This window comes from Hyla sarda, chromosome 3 (assembly GCF_029499605.1).
Source record: "Hyla sarda isolate aHylSar1 chromosome 3, aHylSar1.hap1, whole genome shotgun sequence".
Taxonomy (NCBI): Eukaryota; Metazoa; Chordata; class Amphibia; order Anura; family Hylidae; genus Hyla; species Hyla sarda.
In genome coordinates, this window is record NC_079191.1 from 405,886,952 (window position 1) to 405,910,804 (window position 23,853).

General features: G+C 41.8%; 1 protein-coding gene and 1 long non-coding RNA gene across 8 annotated transcripts in view; one reads left to right on the forward strand and one right to left on the reverse strand.

Moving 5' to 3' along the window:
* Positions 1–23,853, reverse strand: part of PLEKHH2 (pleckstrin homology, MyTH4 and FERM domain containing H2) — a 233,094-nt gene that overhangs the window by 42,119 nt on the left and 167,122 nt on the right. For all 3 annotated transcript variants that reach the window (XM_056568139.1, XM_056568140.1, XM_056568141.1), the window contains exons 12-17: positions 17,554–17,690; positions 10,307–10,417; positions 6,639–6,725; positions 5,074–5,232; positions 3,518–3,598; positions 2,299–2,478 (exon numbers count right to left, since the gene is read on the reverse strand). In XM_056568139.1, coding sequence (XP_056424114.1) covers positions 2,299–2,478; positions 3,518–3,598; positions 5,074–5,232; positions 6,639–6,725; positions 10,307–10,417; positions 17,554–17,690 — 755 coding nt within the window. The remainder of the gene's footprint in view (positions 1–2,298; positions 2,479–3,517; positions 3,599–5,073; positions 5,233–6,638; positions 6,726–10,306; positions 10,418–17,553; positions 17,691–23,853) is intronic.
* LOC130362956 (uncharacterized) overlaps positions 1–23,853 on the forward strand; it is a 46,647-nt gene that overhangs the window by 19,923 nt on the left and 2,871 nt on the right. For 4 of the 5 annotated variants that reach the window (XR_008891651.1, XR_008891652.1, XR_008891648.1 and 1 more), the window contains exon 2: positions 5,079–5,205. This is a non-coding gene — a long non-coding RNA (uncharacterized LOC130362956). Of the gene's footprint in view, positions 1–2,251; positions 2,326–5,078; positions 5,206–23,853 lie in introns of those variants that run through there. The other variant, XR_008891649.1, reaches the window with a different exon arrangement.

The window sequence follows — 23,853 nt, forward strand, 5'->3', positions numbered from 1 at the left end:
CAAAAAGAAAAGAATTTCCTCTGTAGTATTCAGCAGTTAATAAGTACTGGAAGGAATAAGATTTTTTAATAGAAGTAATTAACAAATCTGTTTAACTTTCTGGCACCAGTTGATTTAAAAAAAAAAAAAAAAGTTTTCCACCGGAGTACCCCTTTAATATTAATTATATCTATCTATCTATCTATCTATCTACACTGTAGAAGGAGAATCAGCAGCACTCTAGGCGGTATAGGTAGCATTCGGGTGCTGTAGGTACACGGTCCCGGTTTGAGGGCCAGATGAGATACAGAGCAAAAGACGACCATAGCACTAACAAGATGAGTTGGAGTAGGTTTATTCTATCACAACGTACGTGACTGGCGACGTTTCGGCTACGCAATTGCTTGATAATGGTTACAATTGCGTAGCCGAAACGCCGCCAGTCACGTTGTGATGGAATAAAGCTACTCCTTCACCTCATCTTGTTAGTTCTATGGTCGTCTTTTGCTCTGTATCTATCTATCTCATATCCATCTATCTATCTATAACTATCTATCTCATATCTATCTTTCTATCTCATATCTATCTTCTATCTATCTATCTATCTATCTCATATCTATCTATCTATGTCATATCTATCTATGTCATATCTATCTATCTCATATCTATCTATGTCATATCTATCTATCTATGTCATATCTATCTATCTATCTCATATCTATCTATCTATCTCATATCTATCTATCTATCTATCTATCTATCTCATATCTATCTATCTATCTATCTCATATCTATCTATCTATCTAAAATTGGAAATATCCGCAGCACACTGAGTAGTAAAATCCCAAAAAGTTTTTATTCCATCACAGTGAGGGTGTCCAGAACAACATTTCAACCAGCTCCCTGGTCTTTTTCAAGCTCAGGAGCTTGAAAAAGACCAGGGAGCTGGTTGAAACGTTGTTCTGGACACCCTCACTGTGATGGAATAAAAACTTTTTGGGATTTTACTACTCAGTGTGCTGCGGATATTTCCAATTTTTGCTTACATATGGATCCCTGACCCGGGTCTGGACTCTGCGTGCACCGATCCTTGTTTGCCTAGGGTGCTGCTCTCCTTCTATTTATATATCTATCTATCTATCTATCTATCTCATATCTATCTATCTATCTATCTAACTCATATCCATCTATCTATCTATCTATCTATCTAACTCATATCCATCTATCTATAACTATCTATCTATCTCTATATCTATCTGTCATATCTATCTATCTATCTATCTATCTATCTCATATCTATCTATCTATCTATCTATCTCATATCTATCTATCTATCTGACTATCACTATCTATCTATCTCATATCTATCTATCTATCTATCTATCATATCTATCTATCCATCTCATATCTATCTATTTCATATCTATCTATCTATGTCATATCGTTCTATTTGTTAGAATAGGCAGAATAGTGGAAGTGTATAAAATCGATCTCCTATCTATCTCATACTGATCTATCTGTCATCTATTTTTTTTATCTATCTATCTATTTATCTAGTTGTAGAAAGATGGGCAGCACAGCACGGTGAATGGGCAGTGCATGCTGGATATCTTGGTCACAGGCCAAATAAATCAATTTAGAATAACAACAGCACTATCTATTATCTATCTATCTATTTATCTATATCTAGTAAAAATAAATGATAGAAGCAGCACATCCAATATGGAACACTTTAGTGGGTGCATGCAGGTATAGGATCGTGGCAAAGCTATCCAGGGTGATATAAAGTGGATAAATGCAGAACACTCAAAGAAGTCCAGTTCAGGAAAAAGGTATCGTGAGGCTACTGAAGCATTGTAACCTTTTGATACACTATGGAATAAATCACCATTGAATTAGACTTCTTTTGGTGTGCTGCATTTATCCGGTTTATTTCTATCTTTCTACCTATCTAGCTCGTACAGATCGATTACCTATTTATTTATTTATTTATTTCTATATCTATCTATCTAGGTAAAACCGATAACTGCAGCACTCCAAGGATGGTGGAAAATTGTGAATAGTGTTTATTCCATCACAGGTACAAAGCAACGTTTCAGCTGAAGGCTGCTTGCAAGTAGCTGAAACTTTGCTTTGTACCTGTGATGGAATAAACACTATTCACAATTTCCCATCATCCTTGGAGTGCTGCAGTAATCTGTTTTGTCTATGTGATCTCTATCTATCCTTCTATAGTAAATGGTGTTCCACTGGTGAAATATATCCATGTGTCAGGCTTTACTACCCAAAGAATCACAGTGCCGCAGCTAATAATCTTACTTTCTCATGTTTTGACCCTATGAGAAGGTAGGTTGGATCCTGTTCTTTGGGGTGGATGACAATGGTATGATGTGTGGATAGGAGTCTGCGTCCACTGGTTTCGTAGTCCTCATCGGAGTCGCAGGACCGGTCTACTTCCTCTACTTTTGCTTCCCAGAGCTTAATTTGTCCAAGGGGAAACTACAGGGAAAATGGAAAAGATAAAAACAGGATCATCAATGATTTATGTGTTTGGGTCAGAGGAGGTGGAACATTTGCTTCCATTGTAGAATCACATAAAAGAAAAAAAAAACCTTGTTGGATAGAGACATGTCAGATAAAGTGAGACCCCCGCCTATCACTTGAACAGAGGGGCTGGGGGGTTGTCCCAATGCCATGCTCTTCCAGCGATCATCAGTTTTCCTTGTAGACCTGTGTTGGGCTGTGTTTCCACTTGTCGGTTTTTGGGAAAAACCGCCACTGCAGTTTTTGGACCAAAGACAGTGGGGGTGCTGGAGTCAGTGTGACACATTGCCGCTCTTGGTGTCCAGCCTCAGCCGGTGATTGGGTGAATGGTACTCTGAGGTCCCAGGCCCGGCACCAGGAAGTGAAGCATGGCGGGGACCTAGTGAAAGCTTAATATATATGTGTGTGTGTATTATTTTTTTGGGCAGCCTGGGCATGTGTTTAAATAAACCTTTTTGCTGGATAACCCCTTCAAATCTCCCACAACTTGGTAGTCCAAAACTTGCCTGAGAATACAGTAATCAGGATCTACATTTGCCTGAAGTCCTGGGAACTTGCATAGGACTTCATACAAATTCATTTACTGTCACTCTAGACTTGGGCTATGAAGTTGTGGGAGATTTAAACAGTTTCCATGCATTTCTGCAGGTAAAGCTTTCCGTACCACAAAAAAGTTATGGACATAATAATCAATTGAAAACTGCACCGATTTGTGGTAAAACTGCCCAATGGCCTCAACCAAATGGTGTCTGCAATGTGGGTCTGGACCTTGGGAGTTGCATATAGCACAGTCCACTCCTGTAGGCTCCCACTGTCACTTGTTAGTATTGCAAAGTAGCAGGACAAAAAGTCACAGTGGAGCCCTGGCCTAAAGAAAAGGCAAAAAAACTGTAAGAAAAATGTACAACGACACATATATTGTGTGGTATATTGTGTGGTATATTGTGTGGTATATTGTGTGGTGCCATTTTTTATACTATGGGAACAGGCTTACCTTCTCCTCCTGGCTGCGGAAATAATAGAGTGTTTTTCCCACCAGTGTACACCAAACTCTTTTAGAATATCCATGTTTAACCTAAAAAATATAATAAGGCCTCCAGTCAAGAACGATGCATCTTATTAAAATCTTACTTAATTACTCACAACCCCTTTGTGATTGCGCCGCGATGGTGATAAGTCACTGGTCCAGTTAATTTTGCCAGGAAAAGACAGAGAACTGTTGTATGAGCACAGATCAGGGCAGATTAATTTAAATATTTTTTTAATACTGTATTATTAAAATTATGACCCCAAGATATATATCTTACTAATACAGTGTTATTAGAATATTAAGGGAAGTGAATAAAATATAACTTTTAATATAATCATAAAATGACTTAAACATGTATCTGTGAGCAGTGGTGGACCAATTGTAGCATTTGTCCACTCAAAAACACATACCATATACTAACTGTTAATATAGTGCCTGTAATAAACCAAGGTGTGTAATAACCATGTCCCAACAAACCCGACGCGTTTCCATCCCTCTTTATAGGGGGGACTTCCTCAGGGGTTAAAGGAATACATATAGGTGAGACCATTTGTCTCCAACACCTGTAAAGAAATGTAGGCAGGGGCTGTTGATACTACACAGCCCCTGCTATGAACAATATTGGCACATAAATCAGAGCGCCCCACTTCTTGTGGGGTAAAGAGCACAGCAGATACTGTCCGGCCGGATCCTGTGATATAATTTAGACAGTTCGCCGCCTCGCTCAGTCCTCCTGCGCACCAGCAGTGGTGGGGAGCCGTACTCGGTTACCGGCTTCTAAGCGCACTGATATACAGTGTTATCACAAATTGTTCTGGCTTCAACATGTTGAATTCTAGCACCACTAATTTTGCCACAATTTGGTATATTTAAAGGGGTATTCCCCCCCCCCTAGACCTCTTATCCCCTATCCAAAGGATCATTTGGGTCCCTCTGCTGGGGACCCCCCGCAATCTCGGCTGCGGCACCCCAGACATCAGGTGCATAAAGCGAACTTTGCTCCATGCCAGAGGCGGGCGGAGGCTCGTAACGTCACAGTCACGCCCAGCTCGTGACGTCATGACCACACCCCCTCAATGCAAGTCTATGGGAGGGGGCGTAATGCCCCGTCCCACAGACTTGCATTGAGGGGGCGTGGTCATGATGTCACGAGAGGGCCGTGGCCATTACATCACAAGCCTCCAGCGCTGCACCCAACGCTTTAAATGAACACCGGGTGCAGCAGGAGAGATCGCGGAGGTCCCCAGCGCAGGACCCAGACATCTTGTCCCCTGTCCTTTGGAAGGGAAGGAGTACCCCTTTAAACCTTGGCCCACCTGCTAAAACAAGTTCTCTTTTATCCGAGCAATGTCTATATATCTTTGTCTTCCGAGACACAAAAAGTTTCTTAAACAATAAATGTTTCATATACCACAAGTACCAGAATTCTGTCTCAGTTTAACTCTGATTTCTGGTGCATTTTGATTAATTATTTTGTCTCATTACTTTTTGCACTTTGCCATCCTGTTCATGTTCCTCACCTTAGTAAGAAGCCCCTTTACTGTCGGCTTAACATCCGGCTGTGTGAAGAGGACGCTCGCCGCTTGGACTCGAAGGACGTTCTGCAGGACTCTGACCCACTCATCCAGAATATTCGGAGAATCTGCTGTCAGGTAATACGTCCGCTTCTCTGTCACCAGCTAAACAAGAAAAGTCCATGAAATATAATGTCTGGTTATGATTATTCCTGTTCATTAGATATATTAAAGGGGTACTCCGGAGAAAAACATTTTTTTTTTTTAATCAACTGGTGCCAGAAAGTTAAACAGATTTGAAAATTACTTCTATTTAAAAATCTTAACCCTTCCAGTACTTATCAGCTGCTGTAGAGGAAGTTCTTTTCTTTTTAAATTTCTTTTCAGTCTGACCACAGTGCTCTCTGCTGACACCTCTGTCCATGTCAGGAACTGTCCAGAGCAGGAGCAAATCCCCATAGAAAGCCTCTCCTGCTCTGGAGAGGTCCTGACACAGAGGTGGCAGCAGAGAGCACTGTGGTCAGACAGAAAATAAATTGGAAAAAGAAAAGAACTTCCTCTGGAGCATACAACAGCTGATAAGTACTGTAAGGGTTAAGATTTTTAAATAGAAATAATTTACAAATCTGTTTAACTTTCTGGCACCAGTTGATTAAAAAAAATTATGTTTTTCATCGGAGTACCCCTTTAAAGAGGCTCAAAAACTACTGGAGAAAGGAGATAAAAGTATAAACAGAAAGCCCTTTATAAACAGGAACATATACAGGCTATCTATAAAGTATTAAAATGTAGGCATGTGTTCTTTTTAGGGCGTATTCACACGTACAGAATTCTGTACATATTTGATGCTCAGGATTTGAAGCTGCAGATTTGAAGCTGTGCTCAGTCATTTAGTTTACATTGCACTCTGCAGCTTCAAATCCTGCACAGGATACTGTACATGTGAATAGACCCTAACGTGGTATTCTGCTAGAATATACTTTCATTTTATGATTAGTGGGGGTCTGACCACTGGGACCCCCCCCCCCCCCGATCCTGAGAATTAAGGGGCTGCACCACTTCAACTCTTCCCTCTATGTCCTTCCAGAGTTGTGCATTGGCCGTCCACTGTATAAGGAACTGCCGCACTCCCACAATTCCCTGCACATCTGGGTAGCCATAGGCTCCAATTGCGGGGATGCATCACAAAATTGGCCGAGTGGCCTATTCATTCTCAGTATCAGTGGGAAACTCAGAGGTTGGGCCAATCACGATGATAACTTGATAGCATAGCCAAGCGATATGATAATAAAAGAGTGGGAGACCACCTTCTATGATATCTAATAGGGTATATGGACAGGTATCATCATTTTAAGATAACCTCATTAAAGAAATGTTTCCCATTAGAAAGATTACACTTGACATGTTGCAGATAGCACACAACAGACTAAAAAGGAGTAAGAGTTCTGTGCACGGCTCTATTTCTAGGGGAGATGGTTATCACATGATATACAAGGCCTGATGGGAATTCCATTGACAAGGAGATTAGAGAACTATCCAAACTAATTCCGTATCCACCATCATTACATTACCTGCACGGTCTGCTTCCCATCACCTCTCACTATATGACTGGTGGAATTTAATTCAATTTGACCCTGAGGTTTTCGAATTACATCGCTCTGTGGGAAAAAGTACAATTATGGCAGAGCGAGACTTACAAGGTAAAAAAAACAAAAACTTCTACTATAAACCATTGTTCATTAAAAGTTTACTGCTCTGTATAGAAACACACATATTCTATGTTCTCTACCTGTATACTAAGGAGAGTCACTAGCTGTCTTGTTTATTTCATATAGTAAAAATAATGTAAAAACTACATCCCAAGTAATGGCACAAATGAACACAGCCTTAAAGGGGTACTCCGCCCCTTGACATCTCATCCCCTATCCTTTGGATAGGGGATGTCTGTTCATGGAGGTCCCACAGCTGGGACCCTCACGATCTCTGTGTAGTACCCGGCGTTCGTTTAGAACGCTGGGTGCGGGCGGCGGGGGTCGTGACGTCACAACCACGCCCCTTATGATGTGATGCCACGCCCCCTCAACGCAAGTCTATGGGAGGGGGCGTGGCGGCCGTCACGCCCCCTCCCATAGACTTGCATTGAGGGGGCGAGGCGTGACGTCACGAGGGGCGTGACCTTGACGTCACGACCCCTGCCACCCGCTACAAGCATTTGGAACAAAATCTTCCAAACGCTGGGGCAGCGGAGTGCCCCTTTAAAGACTATGGACACCGACGAAAAACCTTGTTTATTCTTGCATTGTACTCACTTTGGTGCAAACAATAAAAAACACATTGGGGGAGATTTATCAAAACCTGTGCAGAGGAAAACTTGCCTAGTTGCCCATAGCAACCAATCAGCTTGCTTCTTTCATTTTCATGAAGGCCTGTGAAAAATGAAAGAAGCGATCTGATTGGTTGCTATGGGCAACTGGACAAGTTTTCCTCTGCACAGGTTTTGATAAATCTCCCCCATTATCCTTATAGGTCTTTATTAGAAATATTGTTTAGTTTCTTTTCAATAGCCGCTACAGTTTTCTGTGGCTGCTCTGCTTTCTCTCTACATATGTATACAGCCCATGTTATTTTTTTCACTGCAAACTGCCTTTTGTTTGCACTCCTCCCTGTCTACAGCCTGTATGAGCTGCCTTCCTTGTATTCTCTTCCTTCTGTCTATACTTTGAGATGTGTGTAACTCCCATCCCCTATTTGCTGCATTTGAACGATGTTCCCTGTTCGTGGCACTACGTTTTAGGGAGTAAATCCCCTTAGTCATGCGTCATGACTAAGGGGATTTACTCACTGAAACGTGGTGACACGAACTGGGAACATGGTTCAAATGCTTAGGCTTTCTGCTCACTTTTGTTCTACAAGCACTTTATGTCTAGAAAGACTACATGAAAAAGAAATAAAGAAAATGAAAGACATTGAAAAGGTTCATCTGTACTGTGAGTGCATTTTTTTTTATTGTCAACGATTCAGCTACATTCTGTCTACCTGCAGCCACCACTAAATGGAGAGTGATGGTTTATTGCATTTAGCGTTATCATTTAGTTCAGTATATAAAAGAATGTAGTTATTTTCAGAGCTCCCCCTATATAGGGGATCTAAAGGGGTATTCCAGTAAAAAAACACTTGAGATATATATAAATATATATATATATATATATATATATATATATATCTCAACTGGCTCCAGAAAGTTAAACAGATTTGTAAATTATTATTATTAAAAAATCTTAATCCTTCCAATAATTTTCAGCTGCTGAAGTTGAGTTGTTCTTTTCTGTCTGACAACAGTGCTCTCTGCTGACATCTCTGCTTGTCTCAGGAACTGCACAGAGTAGAAGAGGTTTGCTATGGGGATTTGCTTCTACTCTGAAAAGTTCCCAAGACAGGTGTCATCAGAGAGCACTTAGACAGAAAAGAACAACTCAACTTCAGCAGCTCATAAGTACTGAAAGGATTAAGATTTTTTTAATAGAAGTAATTTACAAATCTGTTTAGATTTCTGGAGCCAGTTGATATATAAAAACAATTTTTTCCTGGATAACCCCTTTAAATCATGTATCAAAAAAGTAGAGGCCAAAACAATATAACCATTTATTATGCCAGCACAGAATTTTATGTCCAAAATATATGAAAGATATATATAGTACATTTCATTGGCCTTAAATACAGTGAGAACTGTAAATAAGAAATAAAAAAAATTATACTGCATGAGCAAATAAGGCATCCACTGATTTGTGCAACTTTTTCCACCAAAATAGACACAAAAAGCATTTAAAGGGGTACTCCGGTGGAAATTTTGTATTTTATTTTTTCAAATCAACTGGTTCAAGAAAGTTAAACAGATTTGTAAATTACTTCTATTTAAAAATCTTTATCCTTCCAGTACTTATCAGCTGCAGTATGCTCCACAGGAAGTTGAGTTGTTCTTTTCTGTCTGACCACAGTGCTCTCTGCTGACACCTCTGTCCGTGTCATTAACTGTCCAGAATAGAAGCAAATCCCCATAGCAAACCTCTCCTGCTTCAGACAGTTACTGACACCGACAGAGGTGTCAGCAGAGAGCACTGTGGTCAGAGTGAAAAGAACTACTCAACTTCCTCTGGAGCATACAGCAGCTGATAAGTACTGGAGTAATTTGCAAATCTGTTTCTGGCACCAGTTGATTTGAAAAATAATAGTTTTCTACCAGAGTACCTCTTTAAAGGGGTTGTTTAATCACTGACTGAGGTGGGTCACCACTAGGGGCAGTGATTTACTGAGCAGGAACAGCAGGAGCAGGAAGCAGTGAGCAGCATCGGAATAGAAGCAGTGGGAGTTTGGGCAGGTATTGCTTATTTTTTTTTTTTAAGCCACAGCGACCCCTTTGAAAAAAAAAAAATAGATTTTGCTTGACAAACCTTTTAATAAATTTCCCCTTGGTTTAAAAAAAAATGGCTATTTACTGTACCATCTTTTAGGGTCAGGTTGTTTTTAGTCCCAAATAATCCTGGTAAAGCCTATCATATTTATTATGTCTCTGAAGTGTTTTATGCCAAAGCTTTTAAAGGGGTTCTCCGGTGCTTAGACATCTTATCCCCTATCCAAAGGATAGGGGATAAGATGCCTGATCGCGGGAGTCCCACCGCTGGGGACCCCCGTGATCTTGCACGCGGCACCCCGTTTGTAATCAGTCCCCGGAGCGTGTTCGCTCTGGGTCTGATTACCGGCGACCACAGGGCCGACGGCGTGTGAAGTCACGCTCCGCCGCTCAATGCAAGCCTATGGGAGGGGGCGTGATAGCTATCACGCCCCCTCCCATAGGCTTGCATTGGGGGGCGGAGCGTGACTATCACGCCCCCTCCCATAGGCTTGCATTGAGGGGCGGAGCGTGACTATCACGCCCCCTCCCGTAGGCTTGCATTGAGGGGCGGAGCGTGACATCACACGGGGGCATGACTTCACATGCTGTCGGCCCTGTGACCACGCTTCGGGGACTGATTACAAACGGGGTGCCGCGTGCAAGATCACGGGGGTCCCCAGCGGCGGGACCTCCGCGATCAGGCATCTTATCCCCTATCCTTTGGATAGGGGATATGATGTCTAAGCACCGGAGAACCCCTTTAAAAACTTGAAAATTCAATAAAAAAATAATCTTTGCGATATTAAAACAAAAAAGCTAAAATAATAAGTCTAATAGCATGTCACTTACAGGAGATTTGTAGTACAGCAGTTCACCACCTTTTAGGACGAACCATCTCCTCTTCCAGGTTTTTAATTTTCCTCCCATTTTTAACAAGTATCCCGATTTTTCCAAGAGCTCCTACAAGGTGAAATTACGGGGATTTATAGATTTATGAAATTATACAGTAACAAAACAAAATATCATCTTCCACCTTAACAATAACGTTTTCTGTAATATGAATTGAGAAAGCAATGCACATGCGCCACCTCCTCTCCATTTTATTTTTGCCTGTAGGAAGCGACTAGTAGACACCTCAAGTGTCCCAAAAGTTGGGGCCTTAGGCCATGTTCACACGGCAGAATTTCCAATGCGGAATCCGGCACGGAGATTCCGCTGCAGCAGAGTCCCGTTGAATTCTGCGCTGTGCACACAGTGGAATTTCCACGCGAGATGTTTCCCGCCCAGAGATTCCATTTTCCCTGTCCACACAAAGAATGAACACGGAGTCTGCACGGAATGCATAGCCATCTATGAGTGTTCTGAATGTCCGCACAGACATTCTCCATGCGAACATTCCGGCGTGTGAGCATAGCCTTACAGTTGGTACCCCACCCCCGCCTATCATTTTGATATGCCTTAAATGTCTATGGTAAAAAAATCTGTATAAGGCTATGTTCACACACAGTGGATTTTCTGTGTGGAATTTTCGTGGAAAAATATTGACTGAAATTCTGGCAAAATGTACTGCTCATTGGCCCTGATTTACTATTGTAAACCCGGCCTGTTTTGTCAGGTTGTGCGCCAAAATGTGTCGCACTATCTTCCAAAGTGTGCCAGAATTTGTGCCAAAATTTTAAATACCGGACCATCCCTCCATATAACTCAGAAAACCGGAAAAGGGGGCACCTGGCCACTAGGAAAATGGGGCATGGCCGCCAAAAAGGGTGTGTGTTCCCAACATTTTCAAAAAATCCCAACATATTTACTAATGTTTCCACTGAAAATGTGGTGGATTTGTGCTTTGGAAAACCAGACAGATCAGAGAGCATGTGTAAAGAAAGCAAAACATAGAGAAAAGTACAAAACACAGGGAAATATTAGTAAATACAGTGGAAAAATACCTGTCAGGAACAAAACCCACAAAGAAAACTACACTTCACCCATAGTAAATCAGGGCCATTGATTTCCATGGGATTCTACAGTCCCATCCAGACAGTGGAATTTCTGCTTTTCACAAAAATATAAGACCATTTTGTGGAATTCTGTGGTGGAATCCCATTCAATGGAGTTTGAATTTCGGCGGAATTCTGTGTTCTGAGAACACAGAAATTTTGCTGCAATTCCAGTGGGATTCCGCAATTCCACAATTCAGCTTTTCTGAACAGATTTTGTGCCGAATTGCAGAAATTCCGCCATGTGAACATAGTCGGAGGGTAGGAAAGAACTGAAAGTTTTTTTTGCGCTACAGTACTTCTTGATTTTAACTATGGAACTACCGCTGCAGTCAAGAGGAATACATGAAGTTGTATGCGATCTTGTGGACTGCAGCTGTCACTCGATCACTCAAATGGTCACTTAAAAATTAGAAACAGCTTAGAAAGACAATGAAAGTTGTGTCACTCATTGACATACAGTAAAGGAAAAAAATATTTGATCTCCTGCTGATTTTGTACATTCGCCCACTGACATAGAAATGATCAGTCTATAATTTTATTGTTCGGTTTATATGAACAGTTAAAACAGAATTATAACAAAAAAATCCAGAAAAACTGTGGAAAGTTTGGAATCTGACTGGTTGATTGCTTCCGTGGACAGGTGTCTTTTATACATGTAACAAGCTGAGATTAGGAGCACTCCCTTGAGGCTAGGTTTACCACACAGGTTTTTTTCTGGCATTTTTTTGCAAAACTGCCACTGCTATTTTTGAGCCAAAACCAGAAATATGTTGAAAAGGAATAGGAAATATATAGAACGGACTTATACTTCTCCATCCTGCTTGATCCACTTCTGACTTTGGCTCAAAAACTGCAGTGGCAGTTTTCCGAAAAACGCCAGTGCTCTAATCTCTGTTCCTCACCTTTATAAAAGACATCTGGGAGACATAAATCTTGCTGATTGATAGAGGATCAAATACTTATTTCAGTGAAAATCAATTCATAACTTATAATTTATGTATGAATTAATATTTGATGCCTTATTAGCAAGCTCCCAAGTGTCTTTTATACAGGTGACAAGCTGAGATTAGGAGCACTCTCTTAAAGGGAGTGCTCCTAATCGCAGCTTGTTACCTGTATAAAAGACACCTGTCCGCAGAAGCAAACAATCAAATTCCAAACTCTCCACCATGGCCCAGACCAAAGAGCTGTCCAGGAGAGTGCCCCTAATCTCAGTTAGTTACCTGTTTAGAAAATACCTGGGAGCCAGAAATCTTGCTGATTTAAAAGGGTACTCCACTGGCCACCATTCGGAACATTTAGTTCCGAATGCTGTGCCCGCGCTCCTCGTGACGTCACTCCACCCCCCCCTCAATGAAAGTCTATGGGAGGTGGCGTGATGGCTGCCACACCCCCTCTCATAGACTTGCATTGAGGGGCATGGCATGTCATCATGAGGGGGCGTGGCCAACCCCCGCAGCGCGCACACAGTGTTCGGAACTAAATGCTCCAAACGCTGGCCAGTGGAGTACTCCTTTAAGGGGTAAAATACTTATCTCGCTAAGCAAAATGCAAATCAATTCATAACTTATTTAGAATGCATTATTTGGCCACTCACCATTTCTTTGTCAATGGGCAAACGTACAAACTCAGCAGGGGATTGTAATGTCTGTTTTTTGTATTTTTCTGTCTTGGTATCTGTTTAGACACTAGTTTTTATGTCTGAGCAGTTTCTGTGCTTATTCTTTCAAGGGTTGGGAGAGTTAATACTCTCACCCTATTACAGCTTGGTTGTGGCTTTAAAAGCCGAGCTCTGTTGGAACTCTGGGATGGTTATTTGTTTTACCTTTGCTATGTTTGTTTGTCTGAGTTTTAACCATGGTTATTATGCCTGTTTATGATACATTTTAGTCTGCTTGGTTTTTAATACATCTGTCGGTTTTTAGGATTATGTATGTCCGTTCTGCTTTAACCTTGTTATCTTAGTCTGTGTTCACACTTAGTCTTGCTTGTAACCGTGCTCTGTATTTAGTATTCCTATTTAAAATCCTGACCTGTATGCCTCCATGCTATGGAGTTTGGCTTTTTCTTGTATCCGTTTTTATAGTATTCTATGTTTCCTGACCTGTTTAGTGTTTTACATTCAGTTCATCTGTTTCATCCCCTGCATCTCCTGGTTTCTGCTGTATACTTATTCCATATCTAGTCTTGTTCATTTATTCAAATCTGCCATTCATCTTGATTCCGGTTTCTGAACTGTATGTTTGTACCCTATATTTATATCTTGTTTGATTTATCTGGTGGTTTTGGTTGTTTTCCCGTTACTTTTCTGACCTGTTAACGACTATTAACTACTAACTACTACTATATTATTTTGTGTACCTTTTGTGCCCAATGCACTTAACTGCAGGAAGGGACTGGCACCGTGGTTGTCGATCCGCCATTTAGGGCGTATGGACAAGTAGGCAGGGAGAGTGTTTCTAGGGACAGCTTAGGGCTCACTCTCCCTCTCCACCCCTGGTCATGACAGGGATCCAATATTTTTTCCTTCACTGTAGCTTTCCACAAACATACACTACTTCACACTATGTTATATTGTTCAATTTTCTGGATATCCTCTAACACCCTATAAAACTTTAGCTCGTTTTATTTAGCACATACCAGAAAATTTTGGGGGTTTGCATCCCTTCAAGGCGGACGATTAAAATTCTACTATATGAGACAACTATTGCAGTGACAGAAGCCTGGCCCTTCTCCAGTTAACCCTTAGTATTTCTAGCCCCATACCGTGATATTGTTTAGTTCTGCAGACCACAGAGGGCAGTAACGTAGCTAAGTGTAAATGCAGACAAGATAATCTGATAACAACATCCAGATGACTCTGCAGGCCGTTCAAGTTCAATATTTCTCCAGAGGACCATACGGTATGTGCTAAATATGAACGTCTAGTCTTATATCCGAACCACATGTTTTATGTGTCTGCTTATCAGAAAAACAGGTAACGCCATCCTTCTCCACCCTACATGTGGGACAATGCTACTGATATTGTTAGTTTTGGGACTTTTTAGTTATTTTACTTAGTAGATTTATTACATTTTGATCATACAACCCTTCACAGGCTCTATATGATATATGAAGAAAATAATATTATTAATAAATAATAACATGGAACCAGTGTGCAGACGCTGCCCCCAAACTACATGATGATGTCACATGCTTCGTAGCTACAGTATACTTGCCTTTCCTAGACTCCTATCTAGCAAATCTGTCTGGTTATGTATTGACATATAATTTCGGGTATGTTTAAAAGGGCTACTCAGATGGTCCTGGTACCCAATGTTTGATCCACCGTAGCAGTATTTGCCCCATTCACATCTCATTTTTGTCATTATTATACATCAGAATAGCAGCAAAAAGGTATGTGAGCCTATACTGCGACATACCTGTGGCATGGCTATTGACTTTAATGGACCAAACATAGTCTACTAGTAATGTTCGGAAGTCAAAAGTGTATCTTACCATGCTTTTGAATTTTGCACAATAAAGTATAGTTTTCAGAAACAATATTATTTGTAAATTTTGGTCTATAGAAGACATTGGCCCATTGTAGGTACGTTTTCATTGGGATCCCAGCTTATACTGGTCATGTACAGCAAAAACAAGATATGAATGGGTCCCTAGTTACACTTCTTACAACATTGGTATACTTACTGTATGGTAGATTTATGTAAGTGCTGTATAGTGGTATTATGTAAGCACTGTACAGGTGTATTATTTAAGCACTGTATGGGGTATTATGTAAGTGCTATACAGTGGTATTATGTAAGCACCATACAGTAGTTTTATTTAAGTACTGTATGGGGCTATTATGTAAGTGCAGTATAGTGGTATTATGTAACCACTATACGGTAGTATTATTTAAGCATTGTAAGGGGCTATTATGCAAGTGCTGCATAGAGGTTTTATTTAAAGGGGTTATCCAACACTTAATGTATATATCCTATCCACAGAATAGGGGACAAGTGTCTCAAGTGCAGGGGAGGGGGGTTGACTGCTGGGACCCCCCACGCTCTGCATGCATGCAGCAGTAGACTGCACTTTCTCCATGCATTGTCTATTAGAGCACCGCTTCTCCTATAGACAGTGCATGGAATACGGTAAAAGTAAAAGGGGTACTCTGCCCCTAGACATCTTATCTCCTTTCCAAAGTATGAGGCATAAGATGCCTGATCGCGGGGTCCTGCCACTGAGATCCCTGCTATCTCTGTGCAGCCCCCGGCGTTCGTTTAGAATGCTGGGTGCGGGTGGTGGGGTCATGATGTCACAACCATGCCCTCGTGATGTCACCCCACACCCCCTCAATTAAAGTCTATGGGCGGGGGCAGGAGAATTGCATTGAGTGGGCGTGGCCGTGACGTCACAACCCCGCTGCCTGCTCCAAGCGTTCGGAACAAAGTGTTTTGAAAGCTGGGGCAGCTGAGTTCTACTTTAAATGGGCACTGTCAGATACAAAAACTTTTGATATGTTGTAAAGCATGTATAACCAATAGGTTTTGCAATTGCTTTCATTAGAAAATTTTCAGTATTTCATACTGAAAAAGCCAGTCAAACAACTGCCCCCCCTGCCTGCAGGACACATACTAGTCCTGCTGTGTCCATGCGTCATCACCTATGTCATGGACACACTTCCTTGATTGACAGCTGTGAGCGCAGGGCTCACGGCTGGAGGAAAAATCCTCCCACTGTCCTCTTGTGTCCCGCTACTGTCAGTGAGGACAAGCTGGGAGTTGTAGTTTTGCTAATGCTAGGGGAGATGTGAGCAGACAGCATACTGAGGGAGGGGGCGGAGACCTGCGCAGTGAGGCCACACCCCCTCCCTTTGAGAGGAATTCAGACTAGTGAGCTAAATTAAAAGTGTAATAAAAAAATAAAATAAAGGTGCTAGACACATAAAAATTTGATGTACATGGTCAGGATTAGGCACTGAGTGATGTATTTTTTTTTAATGTTTTTTTTTGTTGGATCTGACGGGTACGCTTTAAGTGCTGAATAACCCCTTTAAGCACTGTATGGGGGTTTCATGTAAGTACTGTATATTGTTATTATGTAAGCACTGCACAATAGTATTATGATAGCACTGCATGGGGCTATTATGTAAGTGCTTTATAGTGGTATTATGTATCCACTATATGGTAGTATTATGTAAGAACTATATAGGAGTATTGTTTAAGCTCAGCATGGTATTATTATGTAAGCAACGTATGTTAGTATTATTTGGGTACTGTCTAGCGGTATTAACATTACATTACAGCATACGGTATTATTTTTGCAGTTTGTGGAGGTTGTACAATAATATAACACTGTACGGAAGGCTACTGTATGGAAGTAATCTGGCTAATGTATGATACTATTGTTTGGGCACCCAACTGTATGGCACATATGACAGTATGCCCTAAGGAGAGAAGGGATGGCAACAGACTGTACCCTACAGGACCAGATCCAAGGCTGACCTGTTATCTCATAGTCCAACACTGCTGTATAAATAGGCATATTTGACACTAATAATATAGGTTATACTAATTAAGCATTACTTTAATAGGAAAGTAAGATGGCAACTCCTCTTGGAGCTGTAATGGCGGCCATATTGGTTGTCGCACAGCATAAGCGCTACTTTAGAACAGTGTTTCCCAACCAGTGGGCATCAAGCTGTAGCAAAACTACAACTTCCAGCATGCCCGACAGCCTTCGGCTGGTGGTCATATTGGTTGTTGCACAGCATACACGCTACTTTAGAATAGTGTTTCCCAACCAGTATGCCTACAGCTGTTGCAAAACTATACCACCCAGCATGCCTGGACAGCCTTCGGCTGGCAGCTATATTGGTTGTCGCACAGCATAAATACTACTTTAGAACAGTATCTCCCAACAAGTGTGCCTCCAGCTGTTGCAAAACTACAACTCCCACCATGCTGGAAGTTGTAGTTTTGCAACAGCTGGAGGCACGCTGTTTTGAAAACACTGGTCTTGATCATAAAAAAAATGGTCATTCCACACATGACTTCTTATGCAAAATATGATGATTAGAAGCAGTAGATCGGTATTCGGGTCCATATGTCTTACATTTTTGCCATTGTCACTTGATGAGGAACAGGTTTTTGGAAGCTTCTGTTCTGGTTCCGAGAATTCACTGTCAATGGAGTAAGCATCAGGGGGGATGGCGTAGTCGCTGTCTGATGCCATGGAGGAAAAAGAGATGCCTGCAAAGAAAAGATATTCAATGCGTTATCCTATTATCATTACATTACATATTAAAGGGGTACTCCGAAGGAAAAAATTTTTTTCAAATTAACTGGTGCCAAAAAGTGATAGAGATTTGTAATTTACTTCTATTTAAATATCTTACACCTTTCAGTACTTCTCAGCTGCTGTATGCTCCAGAGGAAGTTGTGTAGTTCTTTCCAGTCTGACCACAATGCTCTCTGCTGACACCTCTGTCCGTGTCAGGAACTGTCCAGAGCAGGAGAAGTTTGCTATGGGGATTTGCTCCTGCTTTTGACAGTTCCTGATACAGACAGAGGTGGCAGCGGAGAGCACTATGGTGAGACTGGAAAGAACTACACAACTTCCTCTGGAGCATACAGCAGCTGATAAGTGCTGGAAGGGTTAAGATTTTTAAATGGAAGTAATTTACAAATCTGTAGAACTTTTTGGCACCAGTTGATTTGAACATTTTCTACCCCTTTTAATATGTTTGAACCCTAGGGAAAATCATTCTATAGATCTAGAATATGCCATAACTTTCTTATGGGACCCACATCGAAAGCTAAAAGGAGGAAGGGGCAGAGGCAGGGAACTACGACACAGCCTTATTCACTACTTGCAAGCATTAGGTCTGAATGAACTCCTATAAATGACACCATCATTAACCATGAGGTTTCATATACTATTGATGTGCCTTTGATTTCTATAATAGGACAAACCAATTTAAGACAACAAACATCACCCTTTACCCCTTTTTTTCAATGATGGAAAGCTCTGTCTAAGGGTGGGTTCAAACCATGATTTTGCTATACGGTTTTGGCATACGGTTTCATAAAAAAAAACGTATGCAACCGTACAGAAAACCGTGCCCATAGGCTTCCCATTCAAAACTGTATGCACCATATTGTATACGGTTGTCTCCGTTTTTCAAACATTTTTTTTACTTTTTTTTTTCTGGACAGAAAACCGTGGCCTGCCACGGTTTTTGGCCTGGGTGAAAAACTGTATTAAACCATATACGTTTTTTTAAAACATGGGAGTCAATGGGAACCATGCAGAACTGTATGTGCGCACGGTTTCATCCAGTTTTCACCATACGGTTTTTGACTTTCCACAGTTTCTTTTTCTTGGAATTTCAATAAAACAAGTGAAACTTTATTCATAATGGAGTGAAAAGTTCAAAACGTATACGTTTTTTTTTTGTAAAAAAACGGATACAATCGGACATTTTTCAACCGTTTACAGATAAAAATTTGTACACACGTTTTGATACAGTTTAGTCAGGTTTTGAGGAATCTGTTTTTTTTTTTTAAATCAAAAACCTGATACGGGAACTGGATTGCAAAAATGTGGTGTGAACCCACCCTAACATGATAATATCACACTACCTGGGGGTATGGGCGTATTATGTAAATGCTATACAGTGGTATTATGTAAGCACCATACAGTAGTTTTATTTAAGCACAGTAGCTGCATTTAAGCAATGGGTTATCCAACACTTGAATATAATGAACAATGAATATACCCTATCCACAGAATAGGGGTTAAGTGTCTGATAACCCCTTTAAGCACTGTATTGGGCTATCATGTAAGTGCTGTATAGTGGTATTGTGTAAGCGCTGTACGATAAGGGCGTCCGGTTGTTGAACAGCATAAACACTACTTTAGAACAGCGTTTCCCAACCAGTGTGCCTCCAGCTGTTGAAAAACTACAACTCCCAGCAAAATATTGGTTGTCGCACATGTTAACATTACCCTATACATTACAGCCAACTTCCAACATTGCAGTAGTGGCTGTGAGATCCCCATTGTCATGTCTATCTCAACACTGGAACAATGTTGGCTGGTCACTAGACAGCAGAACTAGGATTCACCTACAGCAGGCGCCGTTTTTGGGTCCTATCTGTAACTCCCAGTACTCAGATCTACCCAGGACTTACAGTAAAGCCATATTGTGTGGCAAGCAAATATTCACAAGAAAACATGTAAAGCATGTACCAATGCTGGAATCTCAAAAATGAGAATAGCAGCTTACGAAAAGATGTGTGAATCTGCATGACTAAGAGTGTCATATACCTGAAACACGTGACTCCTTGTGTAAGACTTGTATCCATGCTTTTTAATGGAATAAATAAGACACATGCACTGCACTTTCTCTGCAATGGATCTTTTGTTCTAAACAAGAATTTAGTCACATGCAGACCCTGTACAATAAATGCAGGAACTAGTCGTTTCTCCAACCCCCCACCCCTCTCCTGGGAAAAGTGGTGGATTGCAGTCTGTTCTAGTTATTTGAAGCCCGGCTATGACCAGAGCCACGTCTTGTTCCTTAGCCCTGTCATTCCTGAGGATATCAATGTATTGAGCCTAGGTACTGCTAATGTCAGACATACCCTCTACGTATAGGCCACAAGGCACTAAGCTGTTTCTGAATCCTGTTCCCGCCTTGCTACAAAGATACATTTCTCTACATTTCTGCCTCAAGAGGGATTTTTTTGAGGCAGGATACGGCTGAACAGGGACCTTTCTTTATTTCACTGGATCTCTTATTGGCCTCCCGTGGGACCGGTGCTAACCTGTCTGCTAAAACAGGAAGGACTTCCATGGAAAAGTGTAATGTCCCAGTACATGACATGGTCCTGTACTACACTTAGGCCCTGTCAGGTTGAGTCCCTCAGTGACCTGGGGGCTCCCCTGCAAGGTTTCACCCCTCTTGGTTATAAAGGTGTGTGTATCACTTTAATGCCTAGATAGGATCCCTATGTATAGATAGTAGAGAGGACCTGTGGGAGGTCTCAAGGACCTGTGTAAGCTGTCACATTTTATGTTATGTTGTCACATGATTGATTGTAACATGTTCTCCCAGAGAGCACCAGCTTAACCTATGACCCGCAGCTTGACCAATGGGCTTTAGTCCAGCCCCCCCACTATGTAAAAGGGCAGCCATTACAGTTCAAGCTTTGAGAACAAGTCTTTGCGGAGCAAGCAACCACCAGAGAACTCAGAGCAAGTGATCAGCATCTGGAAGGCCACAAAAGTCTCTCTAGTAAGTCTCAAGTCTATGTCTGTTGTCACTACAAATAGTCACGTCCTGCACATAGTCAAGTCAAGTCTAATTACACGTCAAGTTAATTACAAGTATATTGGTCCAGCAAGCTGTGAGGTCCTCTGGGTCCTGGCCACCTCTCTAGGAATTCTGGCCATAGCTGTGAAGATAATTACACCTGTCTTCTACTCAGTAAAGACTCCGTTTGACCCGAACTGGTTGTGGACTCTCATTTCACTACTAGCAACTGGGATAGCGGAGGAACCGGGAGTGTGGTGTTCCGGAAACCGAAAACCCCACTGGCGTCACGAACACTAGGGATGAATACCATCCAGCCCCTCGGGGTTAATGCCATCAGATCCCACCACTCACACCGCTACACCCGTGGTCCCGCCATTACACCTGGTGGTCCACCACAAATGTGTGGATTACCGCCAAACGTGTGAGTAAAGTGAAGTCCCTAGCTGCACTATAACATGGTTACCCCCTGTGAAGAACCTTGTCCAGAAGTTTCTGTAATTTGGGTTGCGACCTTGAATAACAGAGAATGGTAACATCCACACGTCTGCAGAAAGTTTAGTTTCAGGTACACGTGCCAAAGTAAAGTATCTACAAAGCAGCATTCAGTAAAAGGGACAATGGCTAAATTATTCTTCCCATGAATCCTAAGTTGCACTACTTTTAATCTGTACTTTTCAAGCTACATTCAATTATATGTATTGTAATGGATTGCATCATGGGTTAAGTAAAGTGACAAGTTGTTTCATGGGACCCTGGCTTCAGAGGTCTAATTTCTGAGATTTGTGTGCAGGACTACACTGCTGAAAAAATAAAGGGAACACCAAGATAACACATCCTAGATCTGAATGAATGAACTAATTGTATGAAATACTTTCGTCTTTACATAGGTGAATGTGCTGACAACAAAATTACACAAAAATGATCAATGGAAATCAAATTTATTAACCCATGGAGGTCTGGATATGGAGTCACACTCAAAATCAAAGTGGAAAACCGCACTACAGGCTGATCCAACTTTATGTAATGTCCTTAAAACAAGTCAAAATGAGGCTCAGTAGTGTGTGTGTGGCCTCCATGTGCCCGTATGACCTCCCTACAATGTCTGGTAATGCTCCTGATGAGGTGGCGGATGGTCTCCTGAGAGATGTCCTCCCAGACCTGGACTAAAGCATCCGCCAACTCCTGGACAGTCTGTGGTGCAATGAGGCATTGGTGGATGGAGCGAGACACGATGTCCCAGATGTGCTCAATCAGATTCAGGTCTGGGTAACGGGCGGGCCAGTCCATAGCATCAATGCCTTCCTCTTGCAGGAACTGCTGACACACTCCAGCCACATGAGGTCTAGCATTGTCTTGCATTAGGAGGAACCCAGGGCCAACCGCACCAGCATATGTTCTCACAAGAGGTCTGAGGATCTCATCTTGGTACCTAATAGCAGTCAGGCTATCTCTGGCAAGCACATGGAGGGTTGTGCGGCCCCCCCAAAGAAATGCCACCCCCACACCATTACTGACCCACTGCCAAACCGGTCATACTGGAGGATGTTGCAGGCAGCAGAACGTTCTCCAGACTCTGTCACGTCTGTCACATGTGCTCAGTGTCAATCTCCTTTCATCTGTGAAGAGCACAGGGCGCCAGTGGCGAATTTGCCAATCTTGGTGTTCTCTGGAAAATGCCAAACGTCCTGTACGGTGTTGGGCTGTAAGCACAACCCCCACCTGTGAACGTTGGGCCCTCACACCACCCTCATGGAGTCTGTTTCTGACCATTTGAATGGACACATGCACATTTGTGGCCTGCTGGAGGTCATTTTGCAGGGCTCTGGCAGTGCTCCTCCTTCTCCTCCTTGCAAAAAGGTGGAGGTAGCGGTCCTGCTGCTGGGTTGTTGTCCTCCTATGGCCTCCTCCATGTCTCCTGATGTACTGGCCTGTCTCCTAGTAGCGCCTACATGCTCTGGACACTACGCTGACAGACACAGCAAACCTTCTTGGCACAGCTCGCATTGATGTGCCATCCTGCATGAGCTGCACTACCTGAGCCACTTGTGTTGGTTGCAGACTCCAACTCATGCTACCACTAGAGTGAAAACACCGCCAGCATTCAAAAGTGACCAAAACATCAGCCAGAAAGCATAGGAACTGAGAAGTGGTCTGTGGTCACCACCTGCAGAACCACTCCTTTATTGGGAGTGTCTTGCTAATTGCCTATAATTTCCACCTGTTGTCTGTTCCATTTGCACAACAGCATGTGAAATTGATTGTCAATCAGTGTTCTTCCTGAGTGGACAGTGTGATTTCACAGAAGTGTCATTGACTTGGAGTCACATTGTGTTGTTTAAGTGTTCCCTTTATTGAGCTGAGCAGTGTATATTTAAAAAGATGTGTGAGGATAAGGAGGAAAATTGGTTCAATACTACTCAGCTATGTGACAAACACTTTAAAGGGGTACTCTGGTGGGGAATTATTATTATTATTATTTTTTTAAATCAACTAGTGCCATCAAGTTAAAGAGATTTGTAAATTACTTCTATTTGAAAACCTAATCCTTCCAGTACTTATCAGCTGCTGTATGCTACAGAGGAAGTTCTTTTCTTTTTGAATTTCTTTTCCATCTGACCACAGTGCTCTCTGCTGACACCTCTGTCCATGTCAGGAACTTTCCAGAGCAGGAACAAAGTCCCATAACAAACCTATCCTGCTCTTGACAGTTCCTGACATGGACAGAGGTGTCAGCAGAGAGCACTGTAGTCCGACAGAAAATAAATTAAAAAAGAAAATAACTTCCTGTGGAGCATACAGCAGCTGATAAGTACTGGAAGGATTAAAATTTTTAAATAGAAATAATTTACAAATCTCTTTAACTTGCTGGCACCAGTTGATTTTACAAAAATTGTTTTGCACCAAAGTACCCATTTAAGGACTACTACCCTCATCATCACCTTGTGCTCTTTACATTTCTGCAAGAAAGCAGCCATGTGTGTAAACCTGGGCAATGACTATACTGTAGGGTCACCGTATACCGATATTCTAGGAAACTTCAAAATAGCTTCATAATGTGGCTGAAAAAATATTGTTTTTTGTTTTTTTTTCAC